The sequence below is a fragment of the Coregonus clupeaformis genome, chromosome 9 (genome assembly GCF_020615455.1).
Source record: "Coregonus clupeaformis isolate EN_2021a chromosome 9, ASM2061545v1, whole genome shotgun sequence".
Lineage (NCBI taxonomy): Eukaryota > Metazoa > Chordata > Actinopteri > Salmoniformes > Salmonidae > Coregonus > Coregonus clupeaformis.
Window position 1 is genome coordinate 40927965 of NC_059200.1, and position 16928 is coordinate 40944892.

The 16928-nt window shown below is 45.2% G+C and overlaps 1 protein-coding gene across 1 annotated transcript in view; it reads right to left on the reverse strand.

Annotated features, from left to right (window-relative positions):
* The window catches only part of LOC121573530 (dehydrogenase/reductase SDR family member 11), a 73508-nt gene extending 69424 nt beyond the window's left edge, over window positions 1-4084 (reverse strand). The window contains exon 1 of the mRNA XM_041885592.2: window positions 3737-4084. Within this exon, the coding sequence (XP_041741526.1) occupies window positions 3737-3868 (132 nt within the window). The 5' untranslated portion in view covers window positions 3869-4084. The remainder of the gene's footprint in view (window positions 1-3736) is intronic.
* Between the last annotated feature and the right edge of the window lie 12844 nt (window positions 4085-16928).

The following is a 16928-nucleotide window of genomic DNA, read 5'->3' on the forward strand; positions in this document are numbered from 1 at the left end:
TGGGGAAATGTATGAGGTGTCGGGAGCTGGGGCTTTCGTTCCAACACAGATTTCTTTAAAATGTTGCTTTAGATAAGTTAGTCTGCTAAGTGGCATATACAGTATTAAATTAGAGTGCAATGTATGACATATGTGGGTGCAACTGCTGAAACATGGCAGAGCAAAGCAGGACAAATGCATCAATATTTGTTGCTTAGGCTGAATCTATTCTCATTCTTTACCAATCAAACTGATTGAGAGTCTAAGACATTCTTAACATTCAACCCCCCAAAGTTCAGTAAAAGAAAAAAAAGAAAAATAGACTTCCAAAATATATATATTTATATATTTTGGAAGTCTGTTCCCAAGTATTCCCACAAAAAAAAAAAATGATATGTGATTGTGTGTCAATGTATGAAATGATTGTATATGAAAATAATCTATTTTTGGGCTTAGTTGTGGTGAATTTGGGCTCCCGAGTGGTGCAGTGGTCTAAGGCACTGCATGTCAGTGCTTGAGGCGTCACTACAGACCCCCTGGTTCGATTCCAGGCTGTATCACAACCGGCCGTGATTGGGAGTCCCATAGGGCGGCGCACAATTGGCCCAGCGTCGTCCGGGTTTGGCTGGTGTAGGCCGTCATTGTAAATAAGAATTTGTTCTTAACTGACTTGCCTAGTTAAATAAAGGTAAAATAAATAAATAAATAAAATTTGCAGGCCCCCGACAAAAATCTACCCACGGCTGAACAAAAATATAAAAACGCAACAATTTCAAAGGTTTTACTGAGTTACAGTTCAAATAAGGAAATCAGTGAATTGAAATAAATGAATTAGGCCCTAACCTATCAATTTCACTTGACTGGGAATACAGATATGCATCTGTTGGTCACAGATAACTTTTTTTAAAAGTTAGGGGCGTGGATCAGAAAACCAGTCAGTATCTGGTGTGACCATAATATGCCTCATGCGGCGCGACACATCTCCTTCGCATAGAGTTGATCAAGCTGTGGAATGTTATCCCACACCTTTTCACATGTTGCGTTTATATTTTTTATATTCAGTATAGTTGCTTACCCCTGGTCTAAGTAATAAATCACAATTGTCGTTCTGTGTAACACCCAAAGGGGACTGGAGAACAACAAAACAAACCCATCAGCCTGTCTGTGACACAACTAACCTAAATGCACTAGCCTAAATGTAGCCCACGGCACTTTGCTTTTATGTGACAGTCAAAGAGCTCCTGAATGTAAACAACCACTTAGCAAGGCCAGCACATGCATACAAGCCATGAATGCATAGGCTAGTCGCTAGTGAATCTTCTTAGTTAAGTCACTGAAACATAAGGTCTCAACTTACTATCATAGGATTTCATTAAGAGGCTATATTGAATCACCTTGGTAATTACTATAGCATTATGCAAGGTAAGCGGTCACCACAGTCCTACTGTAGCTACATAAGGTATGTGGGCCAGGAACGGATAGAGGGCTAAAAGAAACATGATTAGGCTACTTGCAGATCTGTGGCTGAGTCTTATGAGTTCTACTTGCATCTAGTATCAGTTTGTGCTCCATATAGCCTAACCTACCTATAAGGCCATTGAGCCCTGGGTTTTTCCTGACCATGTGACCTGACCAGCAAAAACTCAGGGGCGGGGCCTAGTTATAGTTTGGGTCAGGAATCTTTCATCAATGCAATCCACAGTGAATTATTGGTTGGGTATGCCATTCTGGGCTAGATATCAGTTTCAATGAGAGAATGGGGTGGTTCAATGTGAGAATGGGTTGTTCAATGTCAATGATTTCAGTAATGGCCTGGCTGCTGCTTCTTGGAAGCCAAGTTGCTCCTATTCCTGCAGGCAGCCCTTGGCGACCATACATCTCCCTCCATCTCATTATACTCTCCTTTTCTGTTTTCAACCCTTTTTCTACCCTCTCAGAGACAATGGTCTTTACTGCTGTCTCTGCCTGTGTCAACTCCACTCATTCAGGCTTCAAAGAACACAGCACTCTTGGGATATGGAGCCTACATTGTACTCATCACACCATTTTCCCCAAGTAGAAAAAGAGCACCAAAGGAGGAAGTAGAGAACAATTGAATAGCGATGGACACATGAAATTCGGTTCCCTAGTTCAGTTTGTGAGAAATCTACAAAATACGTTTTGCTTTCACAAGACCTGAAAAGAACCGTTTAAGGAAGCGATATGCAAGATGCATATTCTACATGACGTTAGCAAGCTAACTTGTTTACAACTGGCAAAAAGTTCCAAAGCGACTCGCGCTGCTGCGTCACAATGCCTGGTACTCTGGTCCTGGATCTTGGCCTTGCTACTCACGCAGGTCCAGGATTAGTTTCAGCCAGGGTTCGTTTGCATTTCACACATCCTTTATATTCGCAGATCAGGGTACCAAACGCTCTAGGATCCAGACCGTACAGAGATATGTGAAAGTGCCCTAGTTACAACCCCAACTTTAAGTCAGAGCATACCTTACTTGGCACTGTTACAACCAGTTCCCAGTGTGGGCATGGCAGAGGGGGTAAAATACCAGCTTTGTCCCACCTTCCCTTCAGCTCAAACACAGACAACGCTCAGAGGCCTCATAAAAGTGATGCAGTCGGTCCCAGAGAGGGGGAGTTGAACGCTTGTTGCTCAGTCTTCACCCTCCAGCCTCCACACAATCTGACATCTTTCCCTCACTCGCCAAATATTTGGCCAACTAGAGCTGGCCTGTGGTTGTAAAAGTGCCATTGGAATCTTGTGTAAAACCAAGCCTATTCTAACACAGAACAAATAGCCAATTGCTTAATGTCTTTTTAACAATTTGCTTTGTGGTCAAGCAAGGTGTCAGAACTAGTCAATCAACAATACTATCAAAAGGTAGTGACTTGTAGAATAATAAAATGCAATAATAGAATTATAACAATTTGTTGTAGGTAAGTAATGGAATAACTCCAAACTTTTCATAGTGGAGGGAGTCTTCCTTATGAATGGAAGAGGGTAAGGCTGGTCTAGGCTATAGGTTGCAACGCCCTGTAATGGCACTCAGTCACTGCTCTAGTTTCTGATTAATCCAGAGGAACTAGGCTAAGTGTATGTGGAGTCTTTCAAATGTCATGGATTGGGGACCATTCTGCCCTAGCCTGGAGCAGTTACAAATATTCATTTGTTTTAGAAGACAGTGATACAATGTTGACAAGACATGCCACATCTGTTTAAATCTGAGGAAAGAGAGAATGTGTATAACTGAACAAGAGACAAATAATAGTGACTACTAGCTATGTAGTTACGTTTTTCTACATTTAAATGGTGCATGAAGATTTCTTAGAAAATACCAGGACTGGAATTATTCTGTGAATAATGTTAATAACAGCCTTTAGGCTACTTTAAATGCAGTTTGCAATCTCTTTGATAAAACAAACAAAACAACAACAATTAATATGACAGCAAATTGCATTAAATCAATGCAACTCGCATGTAAGGATTGCGTAAAATATGTTTAAAAGGTTACATTTATTTCAATTGGCTAGGCCAACAATGTCAATCACAAATATGTATTTTTTCACTGAAGGCTAGAAGGCTGGCTAACGCTAACTACTGTATCATAGATAATCCAGTGAGAAAAATAGCTAGCTAGCCACTGCCAACTAGCTGCAAACTGGTCTTTTGGCGCACTTCAGCCATCCGAGGGACTGTTGTAGTTTACTACTGTGAATGATTGCGACAGTTCTCACTTTTACATTGTTTGATATTTGCTCACCTCTATCTTGTCAACATTCCTGGCACATCCGACAACCTTCATGCCGTGTTGGACAAGTGCCCGTGCAACTGCGGCTCCAATCCCGACCGAGGCTCCAGTCACGAGAGCTACTCTGCCTTTCCAGCGCTCCATTTCAATTATTTATTTAGCTATTACAAAGACTAGTTTTACAAATGGTGTAGTAGGACGATAAATTTAGTTTACCTAACTATGTCTGTTCAATAGTGACAATATACATAATAGTTACTTATGTTATATAGGGCGTTCAACCCTCCCTAATCCTGTTTTCGCATCCAGGAAAAGGCACCGTGCGGAAACCGAAATCCCAGCGCTCGGGATTAAATATTAAATGACATTCATTGCGCTATGTGTATGTGTTTGGTTGACGTCCCCTCCCGCTTCTTTATTTTACGGCTCTTACGTTTGCAGTCCTCAAACTCTCCCCTGCTTTGCCCTCATCAGTTGTGAAAAGTACTTAAGTAAAAATACTTTAAAATACTACTTAAGTCGTTTTTTCGGGGGTATCTGTACTTTACTATTTATATTTTGGACAACTTTTTATTTTACTCCACTACATTCCGTTGTTATATTTTGAATGTTTAGCAGAACAGGAAAATGGTCTAATTCAAACATGTATCAAGCGAACATCCCTGATCATCCCTCTGATCTGGTGACTAAACACAAATGCTTTGTTTGTATATTATGTCTGAGTGTTGGGGTGTGGCTCTGGCTATCCATAAATACATTTAAAAAAGACAATCCTGCTGTCTGATTGGCTTAATATAAGGAATTTGACATTATTTATACTTACATATAAAGTGCATTCGGAAAGTATTCAGACCGCTTGACTTTTTCCACATTTTGTTACGTTACAGCCTTATTCTAAAATGGATTAAACAAAAAATGTCCTCGTCAATCTACACACAATACCCCATAATGACAAAGTGAAAACAGGTTTTTTGACATTTTTGCAAATATATTAATAAATATGCATTTTAATGAGGGAAATAAGTATTTGACCCCTCTGCAAAACATGACTTAGTACTTGGTGGCAAAACCCTTGTTGGCAATCACAGAGGTCAGACGTTTCTTGTAGTTGGCCACCAGGTTTGCACACATCTCAGGAGGGATTTTGTCCCACTCCTCTTTGCAGATCTTCTCCAAGTCATTACGGTTTTGAGGCTGACGTTTGGCAACTCGAACCTTCAGCTCCCTCCACATATTTTCTATGGGATTAAGGTCTGGAGACTGGCTAGGCCACTCCAGGACCTTAATGTGCTTCTTCTTGAGCCACTCCTTTGTTGCCTTGGCCGTGTGTTTTGGGTCATTGTCATGCTGGAATACCCATCCACGACCCATTTTCAATGCCCTGGCTGAGGGAAGGAGGTTCTCACCCAAGATTTGACGGTACATGGCCCCGTCCCTTTGATGCAGTGAAGTTGTCCTGTCCCCTTAGCAGAAAAACACCCCCAAAGCATCATGTTTCCACCACCATGTTTGACGGTGGGGATGGTGTTCTTGGGGTCATAGGCAGCATTCCTCCTCCTCCAAACACAGCGAGTTGAGTTGATGCCAAAGAGCTCCATTTTGTTCTCATCTGACCACAACACTTTCACCCAGTTCTCCTCTGAATCATTCAGATGTTCATTGACAAACTTCAGACAGGCATGTATATGTGCTTTCTTGAGCAGGGGGACCTTGCGGGGGCTGCAGGATTTCAGTCCTTCACGGCGTAGTGTGTTACCAATTGTTTTCTTGGTGACTATGGTCCCAGCTGCCATGAGATCATTGACAAGATCCTCCCGTGTCGTTCTGGGCTGATTCCTCACCGTTCTCATGATCATTGCAACTCCACGAGGTGAGATCTTCCATGGAGCCCCAGGCCGAGGTAGATTGACAGTTATTTTGTGTTTCTTCCATTTGCGAATAATCGCACCAACTGTTGTCACCTTCTCACCAAGCTGCTTGGCGATGGTCTTGTAGCCCATTCCAGCCTTGTGTAGGTCTACAATCTTGTCCCTGACATCCTTGGAGAGCTCTTTGGTCTTGGCCATGGTGGAGAGTTTGGAATCTGATTGATTGATTGCTTCTGTGGACAGGTGTCTTTTATACAGGTAACAAGCTAAGATTAGAAGCACTCCCTTTAAGAGTGTGCTCCTAATCTCAGCTCGTTACCTGTATAAAAGACACCTGGGAGCCAGAAATCTTTCTGATTGAGAGGGGGTCAAATACTTATTTCCCTAATTAAAATGCAAATCAATTAATAACATTTTTGACATGCGTTTTTCTGGATTTTGTCATTGTTATTCTGTCTCTCACTGTTCAAATAAACCTACCATTAAAATTATAGACTGATCATTTCTTTGTCAGTGGGCAAACGTACAAAATCAGCAGGGGATCAAATACTTTTTTCCCTCACTGTATTTCAGTTTTTTATTTGTAATAGATTAGCAAACATTTCTAAAAACCTGTTTTTGCTTTGTCATTATAGGGTATTGTGTGTAAATTGATGAGGGGCAAAAACTTTTAAATCAATTTTAGAATAAGGCTGTAACGTAACTAAATGTGGAAAAAAATCAAGGGGTCTGAATACTTTCCGAATGTACTGTATTTGAGCAATTACATTAACTTTTGATAATTAAGTCTATTTAAAACCAAATACTTTTAGACTTTTACTGAAGTAGTATTTTACTGGGTGACTTTCACTTTTACTTGTATCTTGACAATTGGGTACTTTTTCCACCACTGGCCCTCATTGCAGCATTTATCAGCAATAAATACATTTATGTTCACTGAGTTTATTGGTTATGAGATGTTCTCTAGGCTATTTCATTAATTTCTTTCCAAATTAATTACTTCTGACAATAGTAATGTACCGGTAGGCCATTTCTAAGCAATAATCAAATCCTATCTCAAGTTATGATAATAAGAAACTCAAGGACAATGCAGATTTAGGAAATTATATATTTTCTATTAGTCTAATTTAATAATACTGTAATAAATTCACAATTTATTGGCCATGGTTGGTTAGTTGGAACCACAAAGAAAACAATCGCAACAACAAAAAAAACAAATTCAACAACGTGCAAAAGTTTAGTTGAGATTTGTCGTCTTAAATTGAGACGAGTCCCTGTCCTCACTGGACCTTCCGTCTCTTAAGACTCTCTTCGGACTCTGAATTTCCCGGGCCACTAGCTGATTCCCATCCCAAGTCTTCTTAAGGGAGACCGAAAGTACACTTGGGACTAGCACACTGGGGATGCCACTGTCCTCCTCATACTTCATATTTTTCTTCAGAGGGTTGCCCTCTAGCTGGCAGCAGCTTGAGCTCATTGAAGGGCTGGACTCCCTGTTCCTCTTAGGCACTGCATCGCAGTGCTAGCTGTGCCACTAGAGATCCTGGTTCGAATCCAGGCTCTGTCGTAGCCGGCCGCGACCGGGAGACCCATGGGGCGGCGCACAATTGGCCCAGCGTCGTCCAGGGTAGGGGAGGGAATGGTCGGCAGGGATGTAGAGCATGGCGTTTGCAACGCCAGGGTTGTGGGTTAGATTCCCACGGGGGGTATGAAAAATAAAAAAATAATGTATGCACTCACTAACTGTAAGTCGCTCTGGATAAGAGCGTCTGCTAAATGACTAAAAAAATAAATAAAAATAAAAAATAAAAAAAAGGAAAATGGCAGAGTCCTTTGATGCTCTCTTCCTCTTTGAGGGTGTGTCCTCTAGCTGAACGCCTACAGAGACATTAAATAGAATAGTACTTTATTGTCCATCTTACGAAGCACATTTAAATGTAGTTAAATACATCAATAGAAAACGTATTTTAACGGCTACCTTCACTGGTTTAGCTACTGAGATCGTCCTCTGATCTCTTTCTCTTAGAGGATGTGCCCTTGCCGGGACTCTCGCTGGTCAGGGACCTGCCTGTGTGAGACCCTGCTTGCCATGATTCCATGCTCATCCTCTCACAGATGACCTTTGGTGGCACAACCACAGGGGAGAGCTGGATATAGTCAGGCCCACTGGTGTTCTTAGGAATGGAGCTCTGGAGGATAGCATGATGCTCGCCCGCCATGACCTCCCACAGGGGCCCTAGTGAGCCTGTTCCAGCTCAGCCCTCTGGGTAAGGGAATTGTTCCTGGCCACCTTGGCTCCATGGTCTTGCCCACCATGAGGAGTAGTGGTGGCTATTCAGCATGATAAATGTCCATTGGGGTGGGGGCAGGGTACAGTGCCTTCAGAAAGTATTCATACCCCTTGACTTATTCCACATTTTGTGTTACAGCCTGAATTCAAAATTGTAAAATCAACCATCTACACACAATAGCCCATAATGACAAAGTGAAGACATGTTTTAGATATTTTTGCAAATGTATTGAAAATGAAATAAATAAATATCTCATTTCCATAAGTATTCACACCCCTGAGTCAATACTTTGTAGAAGCATCTTTGGTAGCGAGTAGAGCTGTGAGTCTTTAAGGGTAAGGCACTAAGAGCTTTCCACGCCGGGATTGTGCAATATTTGCATATATTATTGTCAAAATTCTTCAAGCTCTGTCAAATTGGTTGTTGATCATTGGTAGACAACCATTTTCAGGTCTTGCCATTGTCACGGATTTAGCCGAGGCTGCTCCTCCTCCTTGCTCGGGCAGGCTTCGGCGTTCGTCGTCCCCGGAGTACTAGCTGCCACCGATCTAGGTTTCAGCAATCATCTAGATTGGTGTGCTTTGTGTACACCTGTTTCCCATTAGTGTTGATGGTTTCCCTTTAATACCCCTGTCTGTCATTCGTTTGTTGTGTGTGATTGTTCTCCGTTTGTTTTCGTCAGGACTGTGTATTGCAATATTTGTTCCTCCCTGTTTTGGAGGTTTTGTTGTTTTGTACTTTTCATTACGTTTATTAGTAAAGTACATCTGCCAGTCTCTCGGTGTCCTGCGCTTGACTTCGTTCACCGCATACACGTTTATCCTGACAGAATCACACACCTCACATGGAGTCAGCAGGAGCGGCGGTGCCAGCTGGATCAGTGGAGGAACGCGTTGAACAACAAGCGGCCATGATCCAGGCTCTCGGCACCGCCATGGAACGGGTGGTGAGCACTATGGAGCAATGGGAAAGAGGGGGTCTGCCTACACCTCCTCCTACGATACCACCACCATCGGCAGTTTGCGCTGGACTTCCGGACGCTGGCTGCCAACGCGGGATGGAATGAGAGGGCCCTCATCGACCACTACCAATGTAGCCTGAGGGAGGACGTGCGTCGGGAATTGGCCTGCAGGGACACCAACCTCAGCTTCGACCAACTGGTGGACATGTCTATTCGCCTGGATACCCTGTTGGCTACCCGCGGACGTCCGGATTCAGGGCCGTCCATTCCATCCCCCAGCACTTCCGAGCCGACCCCTATGGAGCTCGGAGGTGCTGGTGTTAGGGAGACCAGGAGAGTGGCCAGGAGGGAGGCCGTCCCCTGCACCAACTGTGGCCGCAGAGGACACACTGCTGGTCGGTGCTGGGGAGGGTCTCCTGGGATTCGAGGCGGTAGGCAGCGCACTGATGAGTCATTGCAGGTGAGTAGGCACCCAACTCACCCAGAGCTCTCTGGTGCGCATATGTGTATTACTGTTATGTTTTTCGAGGTCTCTTCCCAGCATAAGGCGCTAGTAGATTCAGGCGCAGCTGGGAATTTTATAGATCGCCAGTTCACCTATAAGTTAGGGATTCCTATTGTACCCGTTGATGTGCCCTTCCCCATCCATGCCTTAGATAGCCGTCCTTTGGGGTCAGGATTGATTAGGGAAGTCACAGCACCTCTCAAGATGAAAACGCAGGAGGGCCATGAGGAGTTAATTAGTCTGTATTTGATGGATTCTCCTGCGTTTCCCGTGGTGTTGGGACTCCCCTGGTTAATGTCACATGACCCCAACATTTCATGGCAGCAGAGGGCTCTCAAGGGATGGTCTGATCAGTGTTTCGGGCAGTGTGTAGGTGTTTCCGTAGGGGCAACGACGGTGGAAAGTCCGAACCAAATTCCCCCCATGCACATTCCACCTGAATATGCCGATTTGGCGCTCGCCTTCAGTAAAAAGAAGGCGACTCAATTACCACCTCATCGACAGGGGGATTGTGCGATAGACCTCCAAGTAGGCGCTGCGCTTCCTCGTAGTCATGTGTATCCTCTGTCTCAGGAGGAGACGGCGGCTATGGAGACATATGTCGCCGAATCTCTGGGACAGGGATACATACGGCCATCCACTTCCCCTGTGTCATCGAGTTTCATTTTTGTGAAGAAGAAGGATGGGGGTTTACACCCATGTATTGATTACCGTGGTCTCAATCAGATCACAATAATAATAATATAATATGCCATTTAGCAGACGCTTTTATCCAAAGCGACTTACAGTCATGCGTGCATACATTTTTTTGTGTATTTTTTGGGTGGTCCCGGGGATCGAACCCACTACCTTGGCGTTACTAGCGCCGTGCTCTACCAGCTGAGCTACAGAGGACCACGATACGGTTTAAACAATCAAGTACAGCTATCCTCTCCCTCTGATTGCTAGTATGACGGAGTCATTACACGGGGCGCGATTCTTCACAAAATTGGTCCTCAGGAGCGCGTACAACCTGGTGCGCATTAGGGAGGGAGATGAGTGTAAGACAGCATTTAGTACAACCTCGGGTCACTATGAGTACCTTGTCATGCGATACGGTTTAATGAATGCTCCTTCAGTATTCCAATCGTTTGTGGACGAGATTTTCCGGGACTTGCATGGACAGGGTGTAGTGGTGTATATTGATGACATTCTAATATACTCCGCTACACGCGCCGAGCATGTGTCCCTGGTGCGTCGGGTGCTTGGTAGACTGTTGGAGCATGACCTGTATGTGAAGGCCGAGAAGTGTCTGTTCTTCCAGGAGTCCATTTCCTTCCTGGGGCATCGGTTGTCCGCGTCAGGGGTGGAGATGGAGATTGACCGCGTTTCAGCCATGCGTAATTGGCAGACTCCCACCACGGTGAAGGAAGTGCAGCGGTTTTTGGGTTTTGCAAATTACTACCAGTGGTTTATCCGGGGCTTTGGACAGGTAGCAGCTCCCATCACCTCCCTGATAAAGGGGGGTCCGGCGCGTCTGCAGTGGTCGGCTGAGGCGGACAGGGCGTTTAGACATCTGAAGGACCTGTTTACCTCGGCTCCGGTGCTGGCACATCCGGATCCCTCTTTGGCGTTCCATGTCGAGGTGGATGCGTCCGAGGCTGGGATTGGTGCTGTACTATCTCAGCGCTCGGGTATGCCACCAAAACTCTGCCCCTGTGCCTTCTTCTCTAAGAAGCTCAGTCCGGCGGAGCGTAATTATGACGTGGGGGACAGGGAGCTGTTGGCTGTAGTCCAAGCCCTGAAGGTGTGGAGACATTGGCTTGAGGGGGTGTTACGCACGCCTCTCGGAAGAGGGAACGCAACGCCCTGCTACAACTCAACTCTCTGTGGTTTGAAAGAGGTATGGGACTGTAGGTGTGAGTAAGGATGACAAAAGGCAGAGAATACCGTTAACAGGGAATTTATTCTTTCGCACGGTAAGTTTGGGGAAAAGGGGCTGGACGGAACCAAAGCAAAGAAAGTAAATATCAAAGCCCCCTCTCCTACCTTACCTGCCTACCCACTACTTACTGAACTAGCACCACCTGGTGCACTAATCAAAATACAAGGGATGGTCCGCCCAGGTCTTTCCTAGTGTGCATAGACAGTCAACTTCTACGGGTAATGTATGCCCGCGGGCCTCTTGCCTAAGCACTCCCTAGGTGCCTTCCCTTCCCCCTTGGGAACAAATGAAACAAAAATAGCATAAACTGGTTCACAACAAAAACCTGAGAAAAAACTAACTCAGGACATTATAGAAAACTCTGAGCCACAAACTAACACAAAACATTATAATTGGTTCTCAGAGCAACAACAACACAGTACATACCAACTCTTAGCATATAACCAACATGCTGTAACTCTCAGCAATTCTGGTTCCCCTTTTTCCCTCTGAGCAACAGAACTGGGGCTTATATAGCTTCAGAAGGAGTTGGTAATTGGAGACAGCTGCGTCCTGACGAGGGCGCAGTGTCAGCTCTCCAATCATCAATGTTTTGACCAATCAGCTGCTTGTTGGGGAATTTCAGGAACCCATTTCCTGAAATACATACATGAAAATACACAACCTACAACACAGAAACTGGGGAACGTAACAGGGGGCTAACCACCCTTTTCTCATTTTGACTGACCATCGTAACCTGGAGTACATCCGGGCAGCGAGGAGGCTAAACCCTCGCCAGGCAAGGTGGGCCATGTTCTTTACCAGATTTGTATTTAAACTCACCTATAGACCAGGGTCACAGAACACTAAGGCGGACGCCCTGTCCCGACTGTATGACACAGAGGAGAGGTCCATTGAGCCCACTCCCATACTTCCGGAGTCTTGTCTGGTGGCACCGGTGGTGTGGGAGGTTGATGCGGACATCGAGCGGGCGTTACGTACCGATCCTACTCCCCCACAATGTCCAGAGGATCGGAAGTACGTGCCGCTCGAGGTTCGTGTTTACACACGTCTTCCGGCACTACGGGGTGCCTGAGGATATAGTGTCTGATCGGGGTCCCCAGTTCACCTCCAGAGTCTGGAAGGCGTTTATGGAACGTCTGGGGGTCTCGATTAGCCTTACCTCAGGTTTACACCTCGAGAGTAATGGGCAGGTGGAAAGAGTTAACCAGGATGTGGGTAGGTTTCTGAGGTCCTATTGCCAGGACCGGCAGGGGGAGTGGTCAGTATACAGTGGGGGAAAAAAGTATTTAGTCAGCCACCAATTGTGCAAGTTCTCCCACTTAAAAGATGAGAGAGGCCTGTAATTTTCATTATAGGTACACGTCAACTAAGACAGACAAATTGAGAGAAAAAATCCAGAAAATCACATTGTAGGATTTTTTATGAATTTATTTGCAAATTATGGTGGAAAATAAGTATTTGGTCACCTACAAACAAGCAACATTTCTGGCTCTCACAGACCTGTAACTTCTTCTTTAAGAGGCTCCTCTGTCCTCCACTCGTTACCTGTATTAATGGCACCTGTTTGAACTTGTTATCAGTATAAAATACACCTATCCACAACCTCAAACAGTCACACTCCAAACTCCACTATGTCCAAGACCAAAGAGCTGTCAAAGGACACCAGAAACAAAATTGTAGACCTGCACCAGGCTGGGAAGACTGAATCTGCAATAGGTAAGCAGCTTGGTTTGAAGAAATCAACTGTGGGAGCAATTATTAGGAAATGGAAGACATACAAGACCACTGATAATCTCCCTCGATCTGGGGCTCCACGCAAGATCTCACCCCGTGGGGTCAAAATGATCACAAGAACGGTGAGCAAAAATCCCAGAACCCCCACGGGGGGACCTAGTGAATGACCTGCAGAGAGCTGGGACCAAAGTAACAAAGCCTACCATCAGTAACACACTACGCCGCCAGGGACTCAAATCCTGCAGTGCCAGACGTGTCCCCCTGCTTAAGCCAGTACATGTCCAGGCCCGTCTGAAGTTTGCTAGAGTGCATTTGGATGATCCAGAAGAGGATTGGGAGAATGTCATTTGGTCAGATGAAACCAAAATAGAACTTGTTGGTAAAAACTAAACTCGTCATGTTTGGAGGACAAAGAATGCTGAGTTGCATCCAAAGAACACCATACCTACTGGGAAGCATGGGGGTGGAAACATCATGCTTTGGGGCTGTTTTTCTGCAAAGGGACCAGGACGACTGATCCGTGTAAAGGAAAGAATGAATGGGGCCATGTATCGTGAGATTTTGAGTGAAAACCTCCTTCCATCAGCAAGGGCATTGAAGATGAAACGTGGCTGGGTCTTTCAGCATGACAATGATCCAAAACACACCGCCCGGGCAACGAAGGAGTGGCTTCGTAAGAAGCATTTCAAGGTCCTAGAGTGGCCTAGCCAGTCTCCAGATCTCAACCCCATAGAAAATCTTTGGAGGGAGTTGAAAGTCCGTGTTGCCCAGCGACAGCCCCAAAACATCACTGCTCTAGAGGAGATCTGCATGGAGGAATGGGCCAAAATACCAGCAACAGTGTGTGAAAACCTTGTGAAGACTTACAGAAAACATTTGACCTGTGTTATTGCCAACAAATGGTATATAACAAAGTATTGAGAAACTTTTGTTATTGACCAAATACTTATTTTCCACCATAATTTGCAAATAAATTCATTAAAAATCCTAAAATGTGATTTTCTGGATTTTTTTTCTCATTTTGTCTGTCATAGTTGACGTGTACCTATGATGAAAATTACAGGCCTCTCTCATCTTTTTAAGTGGGAGAACTTGCACAATTGGTGGCTGACTAAATACTTTTTTCCCCCACTGTATATCCCCTGGGCGGAGATAGCTCAAAACTCACTCTGTCACTCCTCCACTAACCTTACGCCTTTTCAGTGTGTGCTGGGTTATCAGCCGGTTCTGGCACCTTGGCATCAGAGCCAGATCGAAGCCCCTGCGGTGGACGAGTGGTTTCGGCGCTCGGAGGAGACATGGAACGCTGCGCATGTCCATCTGCAATGGGCCATCAGGCGGCAGAAGGTGAGCGCCGATCGCCACCGTAGTGAGGCTCCGGTGTATGCACCGGGAGATCGGGTCTGGCCCTCGACCCGAAACCTGCCCCTTCGCCTGCCCTGCCGGAAGCTGGGTCGGCGGTTTGTGGGGCCATTTAAAGTCCTGAGGAGACTGAACGAGGTATGCTATAGATTACAACTGCCAATTAATTACCGCATTAACCCCTCGTTCCATGTGTCTCTCCTCAGGCCGGTGGTAGCTGGTCCACTCCAGGAGAGTGAGGTACGAGAGGTTCCTCCGCCCCCATTGGACATTGAGGGGGCTCCGGCGTACTCAGTCCGTTCCACCTTGGATTCGAGGCGTCGGATGGGGGGCCTGCAGTATCTCGTGGAGTGGGAGGGGTACGGTCCGGAGGAACGGTACTGGGTCCCTAGGAGGGACATCCTAGACCCCTCCATGCTGAGGGATTTCCACCGGAGTCATCCGACTCGCCCTGCTCCGCGTCCTCCTGGCCGTCCCCGAGGCCGGGGTCGGCGCACGGCTGGAGCCGCGAGTCAAAGGGGGGGTACTGTCACGGATTTAGCCGAGGCTGCTCCTCCTCCTTGCTCGGGCAGGCTTCGGCGTTCGTCGTCCCCGGAGTACTAGCTGCCACCGATCTAGGTTTCAGCAATCATCTAGATTGGTCTGCTTTGTGTACACCTGTTTCCCATTAATACCCCTGTCTGTCATTCGTTTGTTGTGTGTGATTGTTCTCCGTTTGTTTTCGGCAGGACTGTGTATTGCGATATTTGTTCCTTCCTGTTTTGGAGGTTTTGTTGTTTTGTACTTTTCATTACGTTTATTAGTAAAGTACATCTGCCAGTCTCTCAGTGTCCTGCGCTTGACTTCGTTCACCGCATACATGTTTATCCTGACAGCCATAGATTTTCATGTAGATTTAAGTCAAAACTGTAACTCAGCCATTCAGGAACATTCACTGTCTTCTTGGCAAGCAACTCCAGTATATCTTTGGCCTTGTGTTTTAGGTTGTTGTTCTGCTGAAAGGTGAATTAATCTCCCTGTTTCTGGTGGAAAGCAGAATGAAGCAGGTTTTCCTCTAGGATTTTGCCTGTGCTTAGCTCCATTCCATGAATTGTTAATCCTGAAAAACTCCCCAGTCCTTAACAATTACAAGTACACCCATAACATGATGCAGAGAACACTATGCTTGAAAATATGGAGAGTGGTACTCAGTAATGTGTTGTATTGGATTTGCTCCAAACATAACACTTTGTATTCAGGACAAAAAGTGAATTGCTTTGCCACATAAAACAAAAAAAATTACTTTAGTGCCTTGCTGCAATCAGGATGCATGTTCTAGAATATTTTTATTCTATACAGGCTTCCTTCTTTTCACTCTGTCAATTAGGTTAATATTGTGGAGTAATTACAATATTGTTGATCCATCCTCAATTTTCTCCTATCACAGCCATTCAACTCTGTAACTGTTTTAAAGTCACCATTGGCCTCATGGTGAAATCTCTGAGCTCCTTTCTCTCCGGCAACTGAGTTAGGAAGGACACCTGTATCTTTGTAGTGACTGGGTGTATTGATACACCATCCAAAGTGTAATTAACAACTTCACCATGCTCAAAGGGATATTCAATGTCTGCTTTTTTATTTTTTTACCCATCTACTAATAGGTGCCCTTCTTTGCGAGGCATTGGAAAACCTTTCTGGTCTTTGTGGTTGAATCTGTGTTTGAAATTCACTGCTCGACTGAGGGACCTTACAGATAATTCTATGTGTGGGGTACAGAGATGAGGTAGTCATTCAGTCATGTTAAACACTATTCTTGCACACAGAGTGAGTCCATGCAACTTATTATGTGACTTGTTAAGCACATTTTTACTCCTGAAATTATTTAGGATTGCCATAACAAAGGGGTTGAATACTTATTGACTCAAGACATTTCAGCTTTTCATTTTTTATTCATTTGTAAAACAATTCTAAAAACATAATTCCACTTTGACATTATGGGGTATGGTGTATAGGTTGGCCAGTGACACAAAATCTCAATTTAATCAATTTTAAATTCAGGCTGTAACACAACAAAATGTGGAAAAAGTCAAGGGGTGTGAATACTTTCTGAAAGCACTGTAAATCCCCAGCATGTTCCTGATTATCTTCTTGGCCTTCCTGCAACACCTGGTGTTGTAGTTGTCCTGGAGGGCAGGCAGTGTGCACCCAATGGTGTGTTCGGCTGAGCGTACCATCCTCTGTAGTGCCTTGCAGTCAGCGGCGGTGGAGTTGCTGTACCAGGCTGTGATGCAGCCCGACAGTATGCTCTCGATGGTGCTCCTGTAGAACACTGTGAGGGCCCTCGGGGACAGGCCAAAGTTTTTCCGCCTCTTGAGGTTAAAGTCTCTGTCGTGCCTTCTTCACCATGGTGTCCGTGTGGTTTGACCATTTCAGCTCCTCTGAGATGTGTACGCCAAGGAACGTTTTTGACCGTCTTCACGGCGGCCTCGTTGATGAGGATGGGGGCGTGCCCAGCCTGGTTCCTTCTGAAGTCCACAATCAGCTCCTTTGTTTTGCTGACATTGAGGGGGAGGTTGT